This window comes from Pseudopodoces humilis, chromosome 9, assembly GCF_049639895.1.
Source record: "Pseudopodoces humilis isolate 2021_Gansu_Grassland_sample_001 chromosome 9, ASM4963989v1, whole genome shotgun sequence".
Classification (NCBI taxonomy): Eukaryota; Metazoa; Chordata; class Aves; order Passeriformes; family Paridae; genus Pseudopodoces; species Pseudopodoces humilis.
Genome location: NC_142208.1, coordinates 32,167,206 through 32,186,603, shown reverse-complemented (window position 1 = coordinate 32,186,603; position 19,398 = coordinate 32,167,206). Strand labels below are relative to the sequence as shown.

General features: G+C 50.6%; 1 protein-coding gene across 1 annotated transcript in view; it reads right to left on the bottom strand.

Moving 5' to 3' along the window:
- Positions 1–19,398, bottom strand: part of LOC102106926 (scavenger receptor cysteine-rich domain-containing protein DMBT1-like) — a 38,068-nt gene that overhangs the window by 4,712 nt on the left and 13,958 nt on the right. Inside the window, exons 17-39 of the mRNA XM_088060060.1 lie at positions 16,717–16,828; positions 14,387–14,698; positions 12,703–13,137; positions 12,351–12,527; positions 11,519–11,554; positions 11,080–11,391; positions 9,962–10,003; positions 8,884–9,195; positions 8,386–8,427; positions 7,637–7,948; positions 7,166–7,207; positions 6,088–6,399; positions 5,593–5,715; positions 4,964–4,999; positions 4,525–4,836; positions 4,115–4,156; positions 3,356–3,667; positions 2,863–2,985; positions 2,234–2,269; positions 1,795–2,106; positions 1,461–1,502; positions 713–1,024; positions 220–342 (exon numbers count right to left, since the gene is read on the bottom strand). Of these exons, the coding sequence (XP_087916186.1) occupies positions 220–342; positions 713–1,024; positions 1,461–1,502; positions 1,795–2,106; positions 2,234–2,269; positions 2,863–2,985; positions 3,356–3,667; positions 4,115–4,156; positions 4,525–4,836; positions 4,964–4,999; positions 5,593–5,715; positions 6,088–6,399; positions 7,166–7,207; positions 7,637–7,948; positions 8,386–8,427; positions 8,884–9,195; positions 9,962–10,003; positions 11,080–11,391; positions 11,519–11,554; positions 12,351–12,527; positions 12,703–13,137; positions 14,387–14,698; positions 16,717–16,828 (4,219 nt within the window). The remainder of the gene's footprint in view (positions 1–219; positions 343–712; positions 1,025–1,460; positions 1,503–1,794; positions 2,107–2,233; positions 2,270–2,862; positions 2,986–3,355; positions 3,668–4,114; positions 4,157–4,524; positions 4,837–4,963; positions 5,000–5,592; positions 5,716–6,087; positions 6,400–7,165; positions 7,208–7,636; positions 7,949–8,385; positions 8,428–8,883; positions 9,196–9,961; positions 10,004–11,079; positions 11,392–11,518; positions 11,555–12,350; positions 12,528–12,702; positions 13,138–14,386; positions 14,699–16,716; positions 16,829–19,398) is intronic.

Here is a 19,398-nt window from a genome sequence, read left to right as displayed (position 1 = left end):
CAATTGCTTAAACCAGCAATGGCTGCAGAGTTGCTGGACTCAAAGCCCAGCTGCCCCATTTGCCAGCTCTTCCCCATGCTCTGTTTACTTCCTCTCTTTAGTTGGTGCTGGCCTAACTGCAGAGGCCCAGGGCTGGGAGAGTCCCTGCAGTGCAAGCAGGTCTGGCAAGGGAAATCAGGAGCACAAAGGGTTCCAGGGAGTGAGAGTGGACAGGGTTACCTGGGCTGCTGCTCTGTGCTGTGGTAGCCGTTGTTGTTGTGGTGGTCACCAGCGCTGGGCTGGACACCTCGGTTGTGGCGGGAGCTGGTGCTGTGGTGTTTGTTTCCAGAAGGGTGGATGTCTCTGTTAGGGAGGTGATGAGTTCAATGGTCATGGCCATGGAAAGCAGAGCTGGAGGCCAAATGGCAGGAGAGAGGGTGGAGCTCTTTCCTTCCTTTCCCCCATCCTGGCACCAGCCTGACCTGTCCCCAGTCCTGCCCCATCCTTTGTAAAGAGCAATCCCTCAGTCCAGAGCTTTGGCCCATCAGTGGATGGCAACAGTAGGAATTGTGGAGTGCCAACTCTTCCGTCCATGAGCAAAAATGAGGTTTCTGCATGGCATTGGCTTCAGTCCCAGGCAGCAGAAGACACCAGCCTTGTTTCTGCCCTGGCTCAACCCAGAACCCTCTCAGAGTGATATGCAAAGGGCTCGTGTTCTCTGCTGCCCACCCACCTGCACAGATGACGCTGGCATCCTCCACGTGCCTGCAGTTGTGCCTGCCCCAGCCGTTGTGCCGGCACATCTGGAGGGAGGGCTCGTCCCCGCGGCACTGCACGTTGTCCAGGAAGATGCGGCCGGAGCCCAGGCCAAAGTGAGCGTTTTGTGGGGCGTCTACGGGCCGGCCACAGCCCAGCTGCCGGCACACCACCTGGGCATCCTGCAGGTCCCACTGGTCGTCACACACCGTCCCCCAGGTGCTGCCGTCGTACAGCTCCACGCGGCCCTCACAGCCGTTCCTGCCGCCCGCCAGCCGCACGCTGCCTCCTGACACATGGCACAAGGCATTGGTTTGAGTCCCTCCAACCCAGCATCCACAGTCCCCACCACCTCCCCTACTGTTTTGCAGATTTTGACTGTGATCTGGGGTGGTGCAGAACTAAGGGGATCAGGGGAGGGCAGTGACTGAGAAAAGATCATTGGAATACAGATGGCAGATGTGACCTCCTCTGGCCCTTGCTGCTGGTGTCCTGATTGAGCTTCCTGGGGAAAGACATGCTCAGCATCTTGGGTCATGTGTCCAAAAAGTCCTTTGCTACCCTTGCAGGTGGCCCATTCACTGAGGGGGACACTCAAGCACACAGCAGATGTCATAAGCACAGGGGACCAGCAGCCTTGCACTGATCAGCCCTGTGAGACTCCCTTGTTCTCTTCTTGTGACAGGCTGGGGCCTTGCTATAAAATTAGGTGGAGCTAGACTTACCTGTTGTGAGTTGAACCTGAGCAGGAGGTGTTGGCTGCACCACTGCAAAGAAGAAGATGGAGTGAACAATAGGGCAGTGAATGTAACAGGCTTGGGGCAAGGTGTGAACATGGAGGTGGACATGGTCATGAACATGGACAAGAAAAACCAGGCTGGAGGATTGAATGGAGAAGACAATGTGGAGCTCTGTCCCACCTTTCCCTCCATCCAGACACGAGCCTGATGTATCCCCCAGTCCGGCCCTAAGGGTAGGACCCTGCAATCCATTCATCTGCTCAGAGCCAACTTGCTGCTCTGCCCCAGCTGTATTGAGGGAGAACAGCTGCCCACCCACCTGCACAGATGACGCTGGCATCCTCCACGTGCCTGCAGTTGTGCATGCCCCAGCCATTGTGCCGGCACATCTGGAGGGAGGGCTCATCCCCGCGGCACTGCACGTCGTCCAGGAAGATGCGGCCGGAGCCCAGGCCAAAGTGAGCGTTTTGTGGGGCGTCCACGGGCCGGCCACAGCCCAGCTGCCGGCACACCACCTGGGCATCCTGCAGGTCCCACTGGTCGTCACACACCGTCCCCCAGGAGCTGCCGTCGTACAGCTCCACGCGGCCCTCGCAGCCGTTCCTGCCGCCCGCCAGCCGCACGCTGCCTCCTGACACATGGCACAAGGCACAGGGACGAGCTCGCACCAACCCCGCGCTCTGCTGTGCCCACGTGGGCCACTGCAACAGGGAGCCTGCATGGCTGCTGCAAGGCCAGGCATGGGGGGCTGGAGTTACCTGTGGAATGTGGACTCGCACTGGTGGGCGATGAAGCTGTGGATGCAAGGAAGAATTTGGTGTCAATGACAAAGCTTCCAAAGAGATTCAGCAGATGTCCTGCAGGTGAGAGTACCCATTTTCTAGGATTCCCTGTCCTGTGATGCCTACAGCAACCTGCAGAGCTCTCTCACTCATCTGAAATGATCATCCTGACTTTGCTGTTTCATATGCGACCCCCATTCACACAGAGACCTTGCCTGAATTTCAAAATATTTAAGACAGCAGCTTTCTTTCCCCCAGGAACATTCCCAGTACACCAGAGCGTGTCTAGGAAATAGTTCTGGTACTACACAAGCAGGACCTGAGGCAGTTAAGGCAGAATGAACTTGTTGCTCCCGGTTGCAGTGGGAGACAATCCCACTGCAAAAAGTGTCCTCAAACCAGCAATGGCTGCAGAGTTGCTGGACTCAAAGCCCAGCTGCCCCATTTGCCAGCTCTTCCCCATGCTCTGTTTGCTTCCTCGCTTTAGTTGGTGCTGGCCTAACTGCAGAGGCCCAGGGCTGGGAGAGTCCCTGCAGTGCAAGCAGGTCTGGCAAGGGAAATCAGGAGCACAAAGGGTTCCAGGGAGTGAGAGTGGACAGGGTTACCTGGGCTGCTGCTCTGTGCTGTGGTAGCCGTTGTTGTTGTGGTGGTCACCAGCGCTGGGCTGGACACCTCGGTTGTGGCGGGAGCTGGTGCTGTGGTGTTTGTTTCCAGAAGGGTGGATGTCTCTGTTAGGGAGGTGATGAGTTCAATGGTCATGGCCATGGAAAGCAGAGCTGGAGGCCAAATGGCAGGAGAGAGGGTGGAGCTCTTTCCTTCCTTTCCCCCATCCTGGCACCAGCCTGACCTGTCCCCAGTCCTGCCCCATCCTTTGTAAAGAGCAATCCCTCAGTCCAGAGCTTTGGCCCATCAGTGGATGGCAACAGTAGGAATTGTGGAGTGCCAACTCTTCCGTCCATGAGCAAAAATGAGGTTTCTGCATGGCATTGGCTTCAGTCCCAGGCAGCAGAAGACACCAGCCTTGTTTCTGCCCTGGCTCAACCCAGAACCCTCTCAGAGTGATATGCAAAGGGCTCGTGTTCTCTGCTGCCCACCCACCTGCACAGATGACGCTGGCATCCTCCACGTGCCTGCAGTTGTGCCTGCCCCAGCCGTTGTGCCGGCACATCTGGAGGGAGGGCTCATCCCCGCGGCACTGCACGTCGTCCAGGAAGATGCGGCCGGAGCCCAGGCCAAAGTGAGCGTTTTGTGGGGCGTCCACGGGCCGGCCACAGCCCAGCTGCTGGCACACCACCTGGGCATCCTGCAGGTCCCACTGGTCGTCACACACCGTCCCCCAGGAGCTGCCGTCGTACAGCTCCACGCGGCCCTCGCAGCCGTTCCTGCCGCCCACCAGCCGCACGCTGCCTCCTGACACATGGCACAAGGAACAACATCAGCTCTCCAACACCTCAGCATCCACAGTCCCCACCAACTCCCCTACTATTTCAGAGATTTTCCCACAGTGACTGTGACCTGGGATGGTGCAGACCCCGAGGACTAGGAGGGGACAGTGGCTGAAGAAAGACCCTGGGTCTGGAGATGGCACACGCACCCTGTCCAGGGATCTGCTGGGGCCTGCTGGACCTGCCAGGGGACAGAGGTGCTCAAGACCCATGTCCAGAAAGGCCCTGTGCTACCCTTGCATATGGCCCATTGACTGAGGGGGACACTCACGCACACTGGATATGTCAGGGGCAGAGGGGAACAGCAGCCTTGTGCCAACAAGAATCAACCCTGTTGGACTCCCCTCTTCTCTTATCGCGCCAGTCTGAGCTGGCTTTAAAAGCACGCTTAAGTTGGCTGAGCTGGACTTACCTGTTGTAAGAGGCCACTGAGCAGGAGGGGTTGGCTGGGTGGCTGCAACAAAGAACGGGGAGTGAACAAATGGGTAGCAAATGCATCAGGATTGTAACAATCGATTGACATGGACATGGACATGGACATGGACATGGACATGGACATGGACATGGACATGGAAATGGACATGAATATCCAGGCAGTAGGAGTAAATAGGGAATTGAGCACAGAGTTCTGTCCAGCCTTTCCTCCATCCAGACATCAGTTTGGTGTGCTCCCAGTCCTGCTCCATCTTTCCCTCTCTACAATCTCTCCATCTGCATTTTGCCACCTCATAACTCAGCCTCATTTCTGCCAAGAGAAGTCAGCATGCCTGCTTTCAGTGGAGGAACCCAAAACCCTTCTGATGGTCTCTGCTGCCCACCCACCTGCACAGATGACGCTGGCATCCTCCACGTGCCTGCAGTTGTGCATGCCCCAGCCATTGTGCCGGCACATCTGGAGGGAGGGCTCATCCCCGCGGCACTGCACGTCGTCCAGGAAGATGCGGCCGGAGCCCAGGCCAAAGCGAGCATTTCTTGGGGCGTCTAAGGGCCGGCCACAGCCCAGCTGCCGGCACACCACCTGGGCATCCTGCAGGTCCCACTGGTCGTCACACACCGTCCCCCAGGAGCTGCCGTCGTACAGCTCCACGCGGCCTTCACAGCCGTTCCTGCCGCCCGCCAGCCGCACGCTGCCTCCTGACACATGGCACAAGGCACAGGGACGAGCTCGCACCAACCCCGCGCTCTGCTGTGCCCACGTGGGCCACTGCAACAGGGAGCCTGCATGGCTGCTGCAAGGCCAGGCATGGGGGGCTGGAGTTACCTGTGGAATGTGGACTCGCACTGGTGGGCGATGAAGCTGTGGATGCAAGGAAGAATTTGGTGTCAATGACAAAGCTTCCAAAGAGATTCAGCAGATGTCCTGCAGGTGAGAGTACCCATTTTCTAGGATTCCCTGTCCTGTGATGCCTACAGCAACCTGCAGAGCTCTCTCACTCATCTGAAATGATCATCCTGACTTTGCTGTTTCATATGCGACCCCCATTCACACAGAGACCTCGCCTGAATTTCAAAATATTTAAGACAGCAGCTTTCTTTCCCCCAGGCACATTCCCAGTACACCAGAGCATGTCTAGGAAATAGTTCTGGTACTACACAAGCAGGACCTGAGGCAGTTAAGGCAGAATGAACTTGTTGCTCCCGGTTGCAGTGGGAGACAATCCCACTGCAAAAAGTGTCCTCAAACCAGTAATGGCTGCAGAGTTGCTGGACTCAAAGCCCAGCTGCCCCATTTGCCAGCTCTTCCCCATGCTCTGTTTGCTTCCTCGCTTTAGTTGGTGCTGGCCTAACTGCAGAGGCCCAGGGCTGGGAGAGTCCCTGCAGTGCAAGCAGGTCTGGCAAGGGAAATCAGGAGCACAAAGGGTTCCAGGGAGTGAGAGTGGACAGGGTTACCTGGGCTGCTGCTCTGTGCTGTGGTAGCCGTTGTTGTTATGGTGGTCACCAGCGCTGGGCTGGACACCTCAGTTGTGGCGGGAGCTGGTGCTGTGGTGTTTGTTTCCAGAAGGGTGGATGTCTCTGTTAGGGAGGTGATGAGTTCAATGGTCATGGCCATGGAAAGCAGAGCTGGAGGCCAAATGGCAGGAGAGAGGGTGGAGCTCTTTCCTTCCTTTCCCCCATCCTGGCACCAGCCTGACCTGTCCCCAGTCCTGCCCCATCCTTCGTAAAGAGCAATCCCTCAGTCCAGAGCTTTGGCCCATCAGTGGATGGCAACAGTAGGAATTGTGGAGTGCCAACTCTTCCGTCCATGAGCAAAAATGAGGTTTCTGCATGGCATTGGCTTCAGTCCCAGGCAGCAGAAGACACCAGCCTTGTCTCTGCCCAGAGGACAGACCCAGAACCCTCTCAGAGTGATATGCAAAGGGCTCGTGTTCTCTGCTGCCCACCCACCTGCACAGATGACGCTGGCATCCTCCACGTGCCTGCAGTTGTGCCTGCCCCAGCCGTTGTGCCGGCACATCTGGAGGGAGGGCTCGTCCCCGCGGCACTGCACGTTGTCCAGGAAGATGCGGCCGGAGCCCAGGCCAAAGTGAGCGTTTTGTGGGGCGTCCATGGGCTGGCCACAGCCCAGCTGCTGGCACACCACCTGGGCATCCTGCAGGTCCCACTGGTCGTCACACACCGTCCCCCAGGAGCTGCCGTCGTACAGCTCCACGCGGCCCTCGCAGCCGTTCCTGCCGCCCACCAGCCGCACGCTGCCTCCTGACACACGGCACAAGGAACAACATCAGCTCTCCAACACCTCAGCATCCACAGCCCCCTCACACCTCCCCAAGCCCCCTCACACCTCCCCAAGTGTTTCAGAGATTTTGCCACAGAAACTTTGATTTGAAGTGGTGCAATCCTAAGGAGAGCAAGGAAGGGGAGTGAGAGAAGAAATAGCCCAGGTGTGTGGAAGGCTGATGCATAATGTGCAAGGATCTTCCTGGGAATTTGATGAGAACAGCCTGGGGACCCTGGGAGCAGCTTGGGGAAGGGGAGTATTTGCCAGAAAGCCATTTTTGCACAGTGATCATGGGTACGTGGCATGATGGGTCCCACTCATACACCTTGCAGATGTTTGAGACTAGGGGCCCTGAGAGGGTATCCACAAGGGACTGGCCACCTCTGCTTGATGGTTGCAAAGCAGCAGCCGTGACCTGGCATCAGGACAGATACCTGTGTCTTGGGCTGGCCTGGGAAGTGCATGGGCTTGAAGGAAGGGATTGCCCCCATCTACTTGGTACTTGCTGCCCCACAGCCAGGAGCCATGGAGGGTCTGGCATAGCGGGGCTTGGACGGGGCAGCACAGCAGCTGCCATTCTGCTGAGGCTCAGATTGTCCCTGGCAGAAGCCCTCAAATGACAAGACCCTTTGCTGTGGGCAGAAGGGACCAGCAACTCAGCCCAGCAGGCCTAGTCTGTTCTCCTCTTGTGCCAGGGTGGGGCTCACTGTAAAACTGGAAATATGCAGGGTGGGAAGGAATTACCTGTTGTGTATGGCCATTGAGCAGGAGGCGTTGAATCAGCAGCTGCAAGGAAAAAGAGGGAGTGAATCAAAGAATACTAAAGGCAGCAGGCTTGTGACAGTGGATGGAGTCAGACATGGACATGGATATGGAAATGTTAGGCTCAAGGAATAAAGGGAGGAAAGGTCATGGCAGTCCTACCATAGACCTAAACAGACACCAGCCTGACATGTCCCCAGTACTGCCCATGCTATGATCCCACAAACATCTTTGCACCCCCATGGAGGACCTACACCTGTGAGATTGGAGAGCCTGTTCTGCCCTCTCTGTGCAAAAGTGGGGATTTTGCATAACACGAATTTCAGCACCAGGCAGCAACAGACCCCAGGATTTCCTCTCTCTCCTGGCTCTGCATGGCTGCTTCCCACGGAGGACACCAAAACCAGCCAGTGTGAGCTGCTGGAGAGCTGATGGTCTCTGCTGCCCACCCACCTGCACAGATGACGCTGGCATCCTCCATGTGCCCACAGTTGTGCACACCCCAGCCGTTGTGCTGGCACATCTGGAGGGAGGGCTCCTCCCCGCGGCACTGCACGTCGTCCAGGAAGATGCGGCCGGAGCCCAGGCCAAAGCGAGCATTTCTTGGGGCGTCTACGGGCCGGCCACAGCCCAGCTGCCGGCACACCACCTGGGCATCCTGCAGGTCCCACTGGTCATCACACACCGTCCCCCAGGAGCTGCCGTCGTACAGCTCCACACGGCCTTCACAGCTGTTCCTGCCGCCCACCAGCCGCACGCTGCCTCCTGACACACGGCACAAGGACAGGCTACCATACACTCTGCAGCCATAGCCACCAACTTCCCAACTGCTTTGCAGATTTTGACACAGTGACCATGAGCTGGACTAGGGCAGAGCCTAAAGGGATCGGAAAGGATTGTAACTGGGCATACACTCCAGGCATGCAGACAAGAGTCTAGCTCTATCCAGGGACCTGTTGGTGTCCTGTTGGAGCTGCCTGGCTGCTGAAGTCATTGAGGCACTTCCAGAAAAAGCCTTTGCAACCCTTGGGAGTGAACCAACCCTGATGTGGACAATTTGAGCACTCTGGAGTTGTCATGGGCCAAGGCCATCAGCAGCCTTGCACTGAGCAGCATCAGCGCTGCTTTAGTCCCCTCTTCTCATCTTGTGTCAGGCTGGGCCTCAGTAAAATTTGGGCAAAAGCTGCGTGAGCAGGACCTACCTGATGTGAGTGGCCATGGAGTAGGAGTGGTTGGATTGGCGGCTGCAAAGAAGAAGAAGAAGAAGGAATGAAGAAAAGCGTAGTGAAGCTTGTGGCAGTATATGGACTTGGATGTGGACATGGTCATGAACATGGACATGAAAATTCAGGACTAAAGTGGGAAGAGAGCTTGAGTCCTGCCTTTCCCCCCCACTCTGACACTAGCCAGACCTGTCCCCAGTCCTGCCCCATCCTCCCCAAAGAACAATTCCACCCTTCTGCTCTTTGCCCACTCATTTAGCTGCAAAAGCAGGAAGTGTGGAAAAGGCAGTGTGCCCTCTCAGTGTCAAAATGTGTCATTTGCATCTCAGAGGACTCAGCCCCCGGCGGCAGAAGACCTGAGCTTTACCTCAACTGTGGCCTGTCGAGGGGAGCTCAGCTCAGCTGGTCCCAGAGGACAGACCCAGAACCCTCTCAGAGTGATATGCAAAGGGCTCGTGTTCTCTGCTGCCCACCCACCTGCACAGATGACGCTGGCATCCTCCACGTGCCTGCAGTTGTGCCTGCCCCAGCCGTTGTGCCGGCACATCTGGAGGGAGGGCTCGTCCCCGCGGCACTGCACGTTGTCCAGGAAGATGCGGCCGGAGCCCAGGCCAAAGTGAGCGTTTTGTGGGGCGTCCATGGGCTGGCCACAGCCCAGCTGCTGGCACACCACCTGGGCATCCTGCAGGTCCCACTGGTCGTCACACACCGTCCCCCAGGAGCTGCCGTCGTACAGCTCCACGCGGCCCTCGCAGCCGTTCCTGCCGCCCACCAGCCGCACGCTGCTTCCTGACACACGGCACAAGGAACAACATCAGCTCTCCAACACCTCAGCATCCACAGCCCCCTCACACCTCCCCAAGCCCCCTCACACCTCCCCAAGTGTTTCAGAGATTTTGCCACAGAAACTTTGATTTGAAGTGGTGCAATCCTAAGGAGAGCAAGGAAGGGGAGTGAGAGAACAAATAGCCCAGGTGTGTGGAAGGCTGATGCATAATGTGCAAGGATCTTCCTGGGAATTTGATGAGAACAGCCTGGGGACCCTGGGAGCAGCTTGGGGAAGGGGAGTATTTGCCAGAAAGCCATTTTTGCACAGTGATCATGGGTACGTGGCATGATGGGTCCCACTCATACACCTTGCAGATGTTTGAGACTAGGGGCCCTGAGAGAGTATCCACAAGGGACTGGCCACCTCTGCTTGATGGTTGCAAAGCAGCAGCCGTGACCTGGCATCAGGACAGATACCTGTGTCTTGGGCTGGCCTGGGAAGTGCATGGGCTTGAAGGAAGGGATTGCCCCCATCTACTTGGTACTTGCTGCCCCACAGCCAGGAGCCATGGAGGGTCTGGCATAGCGGGGCTTGGACGGGGCAGCACAGCAGCTGCCATTCTGCTGAGGCTCAGATTGTCCCTGGCAGAAGCCCTCAAATGACAAGACCCTTTGCTGTGGGCAGAAGGGACCAGCAACTCAGCCCAGCAGGCCTGGTCTGTTCTCCTCTTGTGCCAGGGTGGGGCTCACTGTAAAACTGGAAATATGCAGGGTGGGAAGGAATTACCTGTTGTGTATGGCCATTGAGCAGGAGGGGTTGAGTCGGCAGCTGCAAGGAAAAAGAGGGAGTGAATGAAAGAATACTAAAGGCAGCAGGCTTGTAGCAGAGGATGCACTCGTGGTGTGGTACATTTTTATATTTTGTTATGAAAATGGTTTGTCCTTATGTTCCCCCATGCTCCCCTGAAGTTGGTTTGTCCCTAGGTTATACCCTCCTCTAGGCTGCCCATCATTGTGTGCCCAACCCCTTAATTCTGAACCTTCTCTGCCTGTCACCACAACCCTGCCTTTTGCTCCCCATCCGTCATTGTAAACCCTGCCCCTTGTTCTGAATCTTTCCCTGTCCATCCCTTAATCCTTGAGGCCCTATTAGTCTGTGTGGCCTGCCTGCTCCACCCCCTTTTTCTTATTGGCCCGTGAGAAGTAATCCACTCCCTTTACTCCTCCCTTCTGCATTCCCATTGGCTGTTTGTTTGTACCCTCCCACTGGATTTTTACTGTGCTTAATCCCGTGCACAGCAGTGGTCAGGGTTCTTTGGTCCCTGACCCCTTCAGTGAATAAATCCTTCCCAGGAACCCAAACCAAGAGCCTCTTCCTCATCCTTTGCTTCCCCCTTCTGCCAAGAACTGAGGGTGTCGTAGATCATCAGATCTTAGGTTCAGCTTCTCTGTCTTCAGGCAGGAGCTGCTGCCCACTCCCAGCGTGGTGTGTTGGAACTAAATCTACCCAGGACAATGCACCGTTTCAGACTTGGGCATGGGCATGGACAGGAGCATGGATATGGAAATGCTAGGCTCAAAGAATAGAGGGAGGAAAGTACATGGCAGTCCTACCATAGACCTAAACAGACACCAGCCTGACATGTCCCCAGTACAGCCCATGCCATGATCCCACAAACCTCTTTGCACCCCCATGGAGGACCTACACCTGTGAGATTGGAGAGCCTGTTCTGCCCTCTCTGTGCAAAAGTGGGGATTTTGCATAACACGAATTTCAGCACCAGGCAGCAACAGACCCCAGGATTTCCTCTCTCTCCTGGCTCTGCATGGCTGCTTCCCATGGAGAACATCAGAACCAGCCAGTGTGAGCTGCTGGAGAGCTGATGGTCTCTGCTGCCCACCCACCTGCACAGATGACGCTGGCATCCTCCACGTGCCTGCAGTTGTGCATGCCCCAGCCGTTGTGCTGGCACATCTGGAGGGAGGGCTCGTCCCCGCGGCACTGCACGTCGTCCAGGAAGATGCGGCCGGAGCCCAGGCCAAAGTGTGCAGTGTCCAGCGCAGCCACGGGCCGGCCACAGCCCAGCTGCCGGCACACCACCTGGGCATCCTGCAGGTCCCACTGGTCGTCACACACCGTCCCCCAGGAGCTGCCGTCGTACAGCTCCACGCGGCCCTCGCAGCTGTTCCTGCCGCCCACCAGCCGCACGCTGCCTCCTGACACACGGCACAAGGCACAGGGACGAGCTCGCACCAACCCTGCGCTCTGCTGTGCCCATGTGGGCCACTGCAACAGGGAGCCTGCATGGCTGCTGCAAGGCCAGGCATGGGGGGCTGGAGTTACCTGTGGAATGTGGACTGGCACTGGTGGGCGATGAAGCTGTGGATGCAAGGAAGAATTTGGTGTCAATGACAAAGCTTCCAAAGAGATTCAGCAGATGTCCTGCAGGTGAGAGTACCCATTTTCTAGGATCCCCTGTCCTGTGATTCCTACAACATCCTGCAGAGCTCTTTCACTCATCTGAAATGATCATCCTGACTTTGCTGTTTCACTCGCTGATCAGGGAATGAGTGTGGGCAGGGTTATCTAGTGTGCTCCCTTCCTCCCTTGCAATCCGTGCTGTAGTGGTCATCTCTTCTGACGTTGTCTCTGCTGAGGTTGTCTTTGTTGAGGTGCCTGTCTTTGGCATGAGGGTTTTTTCCTCGATCTTTTGCAGTGTCATGGACATCTCTGCTCGGGAGGTAGTTCTTACAATGGCCACAGCATTTGGTATGACAAGCAAGGCTGGATTGTCAATGCTGGTAGAGGGGGTGAAGCTCTGTGCAGTCATTTCTCATAGAGTCACCAGCCCAAAGTGCCCTGAGTCCCTTCCCAGCCTCCCAGCTCTGTGATCCCTCTTCTCTTTGGCACCTCTCAGAAACCCTATTCCTGCTGGCCAGGAGAGACTGTTGTGCTCTCTATGTGCAAACAGGGCTTTTGCTTGGCACACACTCTGCTCACCAGGCAATAGAAAACACTAAGGTTCCTGTTTTGCCCCACATTTACCAAGAGAGGTCAACATGGCTGCCTCCAAGGGAGGGCACCAAAATTCTCCAGTGGGAAATGCCCCAGGGATTACTCAGTTAAAAGTTGAGAAGCACTAAGAAGACCAGTGAGCAAGAGATGACAGGGTTACCTGGTGGGCTCCCCTCTCCTCCCACAGTTGTTTCCTCTGAGGTGGTCATCAATGGTGAGGTTATCATCTTTGTGGATGTGGACATCTCTGCTGAGGTGGACACCTCTGGTGTGGCACTGGATGGTGCTGTGGTGGAAGGATATATTGGGCTGGATGTTCCTGCTAAGGAGCTCATTACTGCAATGACAATGGACATGGGAATGGACATGAAAAGCAGAGCTGGACAATTAATGGGGAAGAGAGCATGGAACTTTGTCCTGTCATTTTGGGAGTCTCCCTGCAGTGCAGTCAGGTCTGGGAAGGAAGTCCAGGGACACTAGAGAGAACAAGGAGTGATAGTGGGCAGGGTTACCTGTTTTGCTCTCCTCTGCTGTGGTGTCTGATCTCACTGTGGTGATCATATCAGGCAGTGGTAGGGCAGTGGATGACATTGACAACTCTGATGAAGTGGACATCTCTCCTGGGGAGGTTATTAGCCTTGTGTTGGTTGTAACCTCTAAGGTTGTCATTGGCACTGTGGTGGCAATCTCCAGTAGGAAGGGTGTCTCTTCTCTGGGGGTTGATGGCACCATGGTGGCTGTCTGCAGTGGGGGTGTCACCTCCCCTGTGTTGGTTGTTAATTCAGTTGTGGCCATCTCCCTCAGGGATGCCTTCTCCTCCAGGAGGACTGTTGATGCTGACACTGATGTCTCTCTCAGAGATGTTGATTGTGTGAATGTTGTCCCTTCTATGGAGGTTGTCTCCAGTTCTGAGGCTGTTGTATCTGTTGGTGTTAGATCAGACTCTTCTGTGAAAAAAGGAGAAAAACACCCCACACGTGAGCACCATGCAATGGGTACATCTGTGTGATGGCTACAGGCCCAGTTCCTCTAGGATGAAGTGAAATCAAGAGCAGTTACTCTGATGGGATAGTCTATCTTGTCTGGGGTCAATGGAGAGAATGAAAGTGGGTAACAACCAATTTAAAATTTCTCTTGGATACTGTATTTCCAGATGGTAAGCAGGGTGTGGCATCTGCTCCCAGCTCTGGGACACCACAGCCCAGGCACAGCCCAAGACTCTACAGCTCCTGTCATGGAGAGGGGAGCTTTGGGGCTACTGGCAGAAGCAGGGCTTGAACTTGTCACCATCATGAATGCCCTTCTGCACAGGATCAGGACATCCCCAGGAACAGCCTGGGTCTTGGGATGGTGCTTGGTGCAAGGGCAGGAGTTGAGCAGGCTGAATAATCTGTTGAGTACATCCAGCCTGTAGAAGGCCCTGGAGCTATGAATGCAAGCAAGAAATAAATGGCATTTAAAAAGGCTCTGAACACATCACACATAGATTAATAGAGGTATTGTAGCAATTTTTACTTTTTTCTCCTAAGTGAAAAACACTGGTGTAGTTAGCACTTCCTTCTAGCATGGATTCAGCTCTCCAGGCTCTTGCTCTCTAAGGAAATGTGGAAAACTGCAGTATAGATATAAAACATCTGAACAATATGTTGTCATCAGCCATGTCTTGGTTCATGATGATCTGTTGTTAATACATGAGAAAATAAGATACAAATAACCCACATTCTCCTAAAAATAATGGAAAAGTAAAATGAACACAGCAAGGTGAAAGCGTACTCAAAATGGATGGATATTTGCAGAGGAAAGAGGCATTAATGGGCCTAAACAAAGGAAGACTTGAAAAACATGGAAACAATCCAAAGTGAATTGTGAGCTATGACAATCTGACCTGTGATTGTGAAATTATTATTGCCCATAATGAATCCATTGAGAGTTCACCTAACCCCATTCATCCATGGTAAACTTTGCCTATCAAACACAGCTTTGCCTCTAATTTTGAATTGTTTCCTTATTGCTACCACCAGGTGATTAGATGGAATAATTTTCTGCGTATCTGCAATGTATATCTGATCTTTGGGGTTTTTAATTGCTTTCCATGGGCGAGCAAGCGCAGTTTGACTATAGTGAGAAAAACATGAGTCCATGCTGGTTCTGCAGGGTCAGCAGAGTGAAAGAACAGGGAAGAAAATGTGGGAGTACCTGAACAGACAACAGAAGCATCTTCATAGTGATCACAGTTGTGGATCCTCCATCCCGTGTGATTGCAGCGCAGCAAGGACACCTCATCTCCGCTGCACCTCACGTTGTCCAGCACGATGGGACCCGAGCCTTGCCCAAAGTAGGCACTTCCTATAGCTGCAATGGCCTTGCCACATCCCAGCTGCCTGCACACAACCTGGGCATCTGCGAGGTCCCAGAAGTCATCACAAACTGTCCCCGACTGTCCTCTGTAATAGATCTCAACACGACCTTCACATGGGTGCCTTCCGTTCACCAGCTGGACATACGGAGCTTTGGGAGAGAGGGCATGAGCACAAAACAGTCAGCAAAATAAGATGGAAGGGACTGGAAGGAGTGACTGTTCCGCTTTCTTCCCCTGTTGTTCCTAGAAGTTGTTGCCCAGCCCAGTATTAAGTGCCTGTGAGGACAGAGGTGACTTATACCTTTTTTATTCCTCTCCTCCAGATCTCAAAATCACGTATATTTTATGCAAGATCCCTGCAGTAAAGTTAGGCAGCAGACTAAGCAAAAATGATTTAAGCAAGAAAATAAATTTTTGAGACAAGTTTAAGGACTTAAGAGTCCACACATCACCAAATCCTATAGCTTATAAGAGTGACTTTAGTGGAAGAATTCCACCAAATGTTCTACAGAATGGATGATGGTCCCAACAGGATTAAAAGATTTCAATATTTCAGTGGCATTCTTACATACCAGCAAAATGTTATTACATTTTGAAATAAAGAAATAACCTATCATGTATACAGCTGATTATTGCAGTCATTCAGGTAAAGCCCATCTGCTTTTCAGTTTTATATGTCTTGTTTAGACATTCTGGTGTGACCAGCATGAAAATCCTGATTTTAGAGATCCATTTTTGGTGAAGAAGTTTATTAAAGTCTTTATTACCAAGTGTAAGCAAGCAAATAAATGTTGTAACTTTGGATTTGCAGTGTTTGCACTCTAGAAATCAAAACATTCAGCTGCACTTGCTATATTTTACTTTGCTGCCAAGTACATATTTACCTTGTTATTAAGTACAAAGTCATCCAAAGCAAAACAAATCTCAAAAGTTCACAGCTCCAGGATTTCTTCACTGCACCTAATTCTTTGCTATAGAGCTAGAAGTACAGTCAAGATGGTGACCAAACTAAATTTGCCCTGATTTGTATGACTTTCAAAGGACAAAGCTATAAAAGTGGTCCTTGACTTATATCTGACTTGTTCCTGCAAATATCTACTTGAACACACACATTTTTGAGCCCTACTCACAGGGTTCTTGAGAAGTGAAACAGCAAACCTGGCAAAAGTCAGAGTGGGATTTGGAAAGTAAAGCCGATCTAAACCAGTTCTATTTGCTTTCATTCAAGGCCTGTCATGACTGTGAGAGCATAACCATCAGCTGGGGATGAAATTGGAGAGGTTGAATCCTGCCTCACACTTCAAAGGTATCAAAAAGACAAAAGCCTGTGATTATACAAATACAACAAATACTCTGCTCTGGGACACAGAGGCAGAGAGCAGAGAGAAGAACTAGAGCAGCCAAAGTGAGATGATTTATGACCAGAAAAGCAGGAGACAGATGAGAGAATTGATGAGGTGAATGGTGGCAATATAAATTATCATTATGAAGCTTAAATAACTCATTAGAAAAGTCATCAGCAATTATTCTAAGATATACACAGAACTGTTAACTCAAAGTCACCCAAACCACTCAGGAGATAGAAAGTAATCATGAAAGGAAAAATTCTATGACTATAAAAAAAATTGAACTAAAAGTTTAATCTCTCATAGTTTTTAGATGTCCATCATTTAAACACAGTGCCAGTGTGAAAACTTCATGTTATATTCTGTAAAATTGTACATAATACCAAGAAGAACCAAATAATACAAGCAATATTAAATATATAGCATATGCGCGCACACATATACTCTGGAATAAATACACATTGAAAATAAGTAAAGAAATAAATCTTTCCATAGTATTTAGATCAGATTTCTGGAACTGGAAGAATCCTTCATGACATAATCACAGACACAATTCTTGCAATGATACAAGGCACTGAGTAGGACCCTGTGGCAGCAAAATGAACTCCACAAAATGGTTCAAATCATTCTTATCATCCACCCTGATGATTAGTTCATAATTGTACTAGAACAAAACTGCTCTTTCATCCAATTTCCCCTTTATTCTATTGCCCAAACCAATACCAGCCTGAATCTAATTTCTGCTCTTGGAATCAACAGAGAGGATTCCAAGCAGTCTATCATTTTTTTTATGTGCCCTGGAACAAGTCTAAGTGTTTTACCTGTTTTTGCCTCCAGAACTGCTGGACCTAGCAAGAGTAGCCATGTTAAAATCATAGTGGTACCCATCTCAGCAGGTGGTGTTGGTAAAAAGGACCTCACAATATATAGCCTCTATTTCTGGAGGGGAGTGGCTCTACAGGTCCCTTTTTCTACAGCAGAACAATAAAACAACCACAGTCCTCTGATCTGGAACAAACATATGTTTGATTTGTTATTTAATATTTTGTAACTTCCTGGGTTTTGCAGAAAGACAATATCTCAAGAGTAACATTTTCCATTGCCTGGAAGGAACTATTTATGCTACCATAGGTTTCACAATCATCTCACTCTACCAAAAAAAAGAGAGCTCCTGTCCAAAGATACCTTTCCATTCTGGCTGATGCATCTCAGCACTTTTCTTTCATGAGGAGGTTCCTGGTCAGGTATTGGGATGTGAGTGGAATCTTGAAACTTAAATGGGTTTATTCCAGCAAAGTAGCAAGAGACCCTTGCCAACTGATGTGGCAGATCTCCTTGGGGAGCCATGAATGTCCTAAAGCTTCAGCAGCCTTTAAATAAAATTAGATCAGACCTGGTGGGCCTATTTAAGAATGACTGGGGGGTCTCTGAAGAACCTTGCAGCCGAAGTCAACAGCTCCAGCCCCAGCTGGACTAAAAATAAATATTTAAATATATTAATTTAAATTATTAAATTTAATATATTAATATACTAATATATTAATATATCAATATATTAATTAATATATTAATTTAAATTGTTATATTAAATTACTTAATATTTAAATATAAAAATAAAAACTAAAAAAACTTTATTTTGGGGCACATTTAAGTTCAAGCCAAAATTCCAGTCAAAATTCACTGACAGACAGGTTGCAGAGAAGTGTCAGAGAATCAGGGTCAACAGATAACTTTTTGTACAAACATTGTGGAAAAAAATCAATGGATTTTAAGCATAGTGAAGGAAACTACATTGCCTGAAACTAATTTTATTCTAAAATTTCATGTGATCCTTTGAACAAAAAAATCAGGGAAAAAAAGTTCTGATTTCTTCAGATTAAGAAAATGTCTTAATATATTCCTTGTTTAATTTTATGTAGTCACAGTGACAGCTGTATCATTCTTTGAAGAATGAATTCAAGGGTTTTCCACAACATGAAAAAATGGTTTATTCTCATTCATCACTCTCTTGCCAGAGTGGTTACTTTCCTCTGTTTCTGTGTTTCTAACAATTTAACAAGAAAATCTGATGATATTCCTAACACTGAAGAGTCAGAATATTGTTGTCCATCTCATCCCTACCTCCACAGCCATCATGTCTTGCATGGAATTATCACCAGTTAAAATTGTTGCCATATACCAATTTATTGCCTTCAGGGACAGTCATCAAGCAGGAAGACCAAAGCCCAGGGGGAAAAGAGAATCATCTAAAACATCTTTCCACAAGGGCCAATATCATTGGAATGGAAGAAGGAAGTGAAAAATAAGAGGCCAAAGATAACTTTGGAAGCCTTGAAAGTGAGCATTCAGAATGGTAAATATGTTTCTTCTTTATCCAAACAAGCACATTTGCACATGAATGAGGATATGTACACAACACCTGGCATTCACTATTCATATTCTGGTTTTGACACCTTGTATTTGACTTGCCAATCAAGCCCTGCAGTCAGTGAAGCAAGAGTGAGTGATGGATCACAGTTCTTCTGCAAACTCTTGTAATAACTGAAAGAGGGTGAGAAGGAAGTGGAACACAAAAGGGATTCCCAGCTGGTTCAAGTGTAAGAAAAAAAGTCTTCAGCTGCCCAGGTAAAAAATGACTGATTGTTTGATTGATTAGTTCTTCATTACCTTCTTCATTAATAAATTATTAATTTTAAATATCTAGATATTTCTAGAGATCTTTATTGCCAAACAATCTCTGCACAATGGAAATAGATAAATAATTTGTTTTAATTAACCTTAGTTAATTAATGCAAATACCATACAGTATTTCAGCCTTCCCACTGGCTAGGTAAATCTCTTGCAGTAACACATTTTTGTTGTCAAGGTCTTCTTGTAGCAGCTTAAGGTATTTCCCAGCACATCACTCTGAATGAAGCCACATTGAGCTTTGAAAACAGTTTTTCTTCTGCTGATAATTGTGAGGGCACTTTGCAAACATACTGGGTTTTTAAAGGTAAGAATGGAAACCACTGAAAGGACAAACAAGATTAATCAGCTTTCACCCATGATTGTAGGAAAGTATCTGCACTGGAATAAGGATAATAATAAAGATATCCACAGACTTCTCCACAAAGGAATGATAGTCTGAATCCAGGCAGGAAGGTTTGTGGCAGAGAAATCACCAGGCACATGACCCTTTCCTCATCATCAAACACAGTTTTCTTGAATCCTGCATTTCTGTAATGCTTGTGGATCAAAGGAGACAAAAGGAAACGAGGAGGAGTCTGAGACATCTATTGCCTGAACAGATGGCAACACTTTCTGCAGCAATATTTAATATGGAAACCAATGAACTTGGTAATTCCACCTTGCATTTTTACCCAGCCTTGGTATTTCTCCACTTGGGAGCCCTGGCACAGACATGCTATGGGAAAACTCAGCTCTGAGCAGCACAGAGATGGGTGAGGATTGGAGACACCAGGATCTAGGCCTGGGATATTTCTGCTTGTCTGGTGAAAATA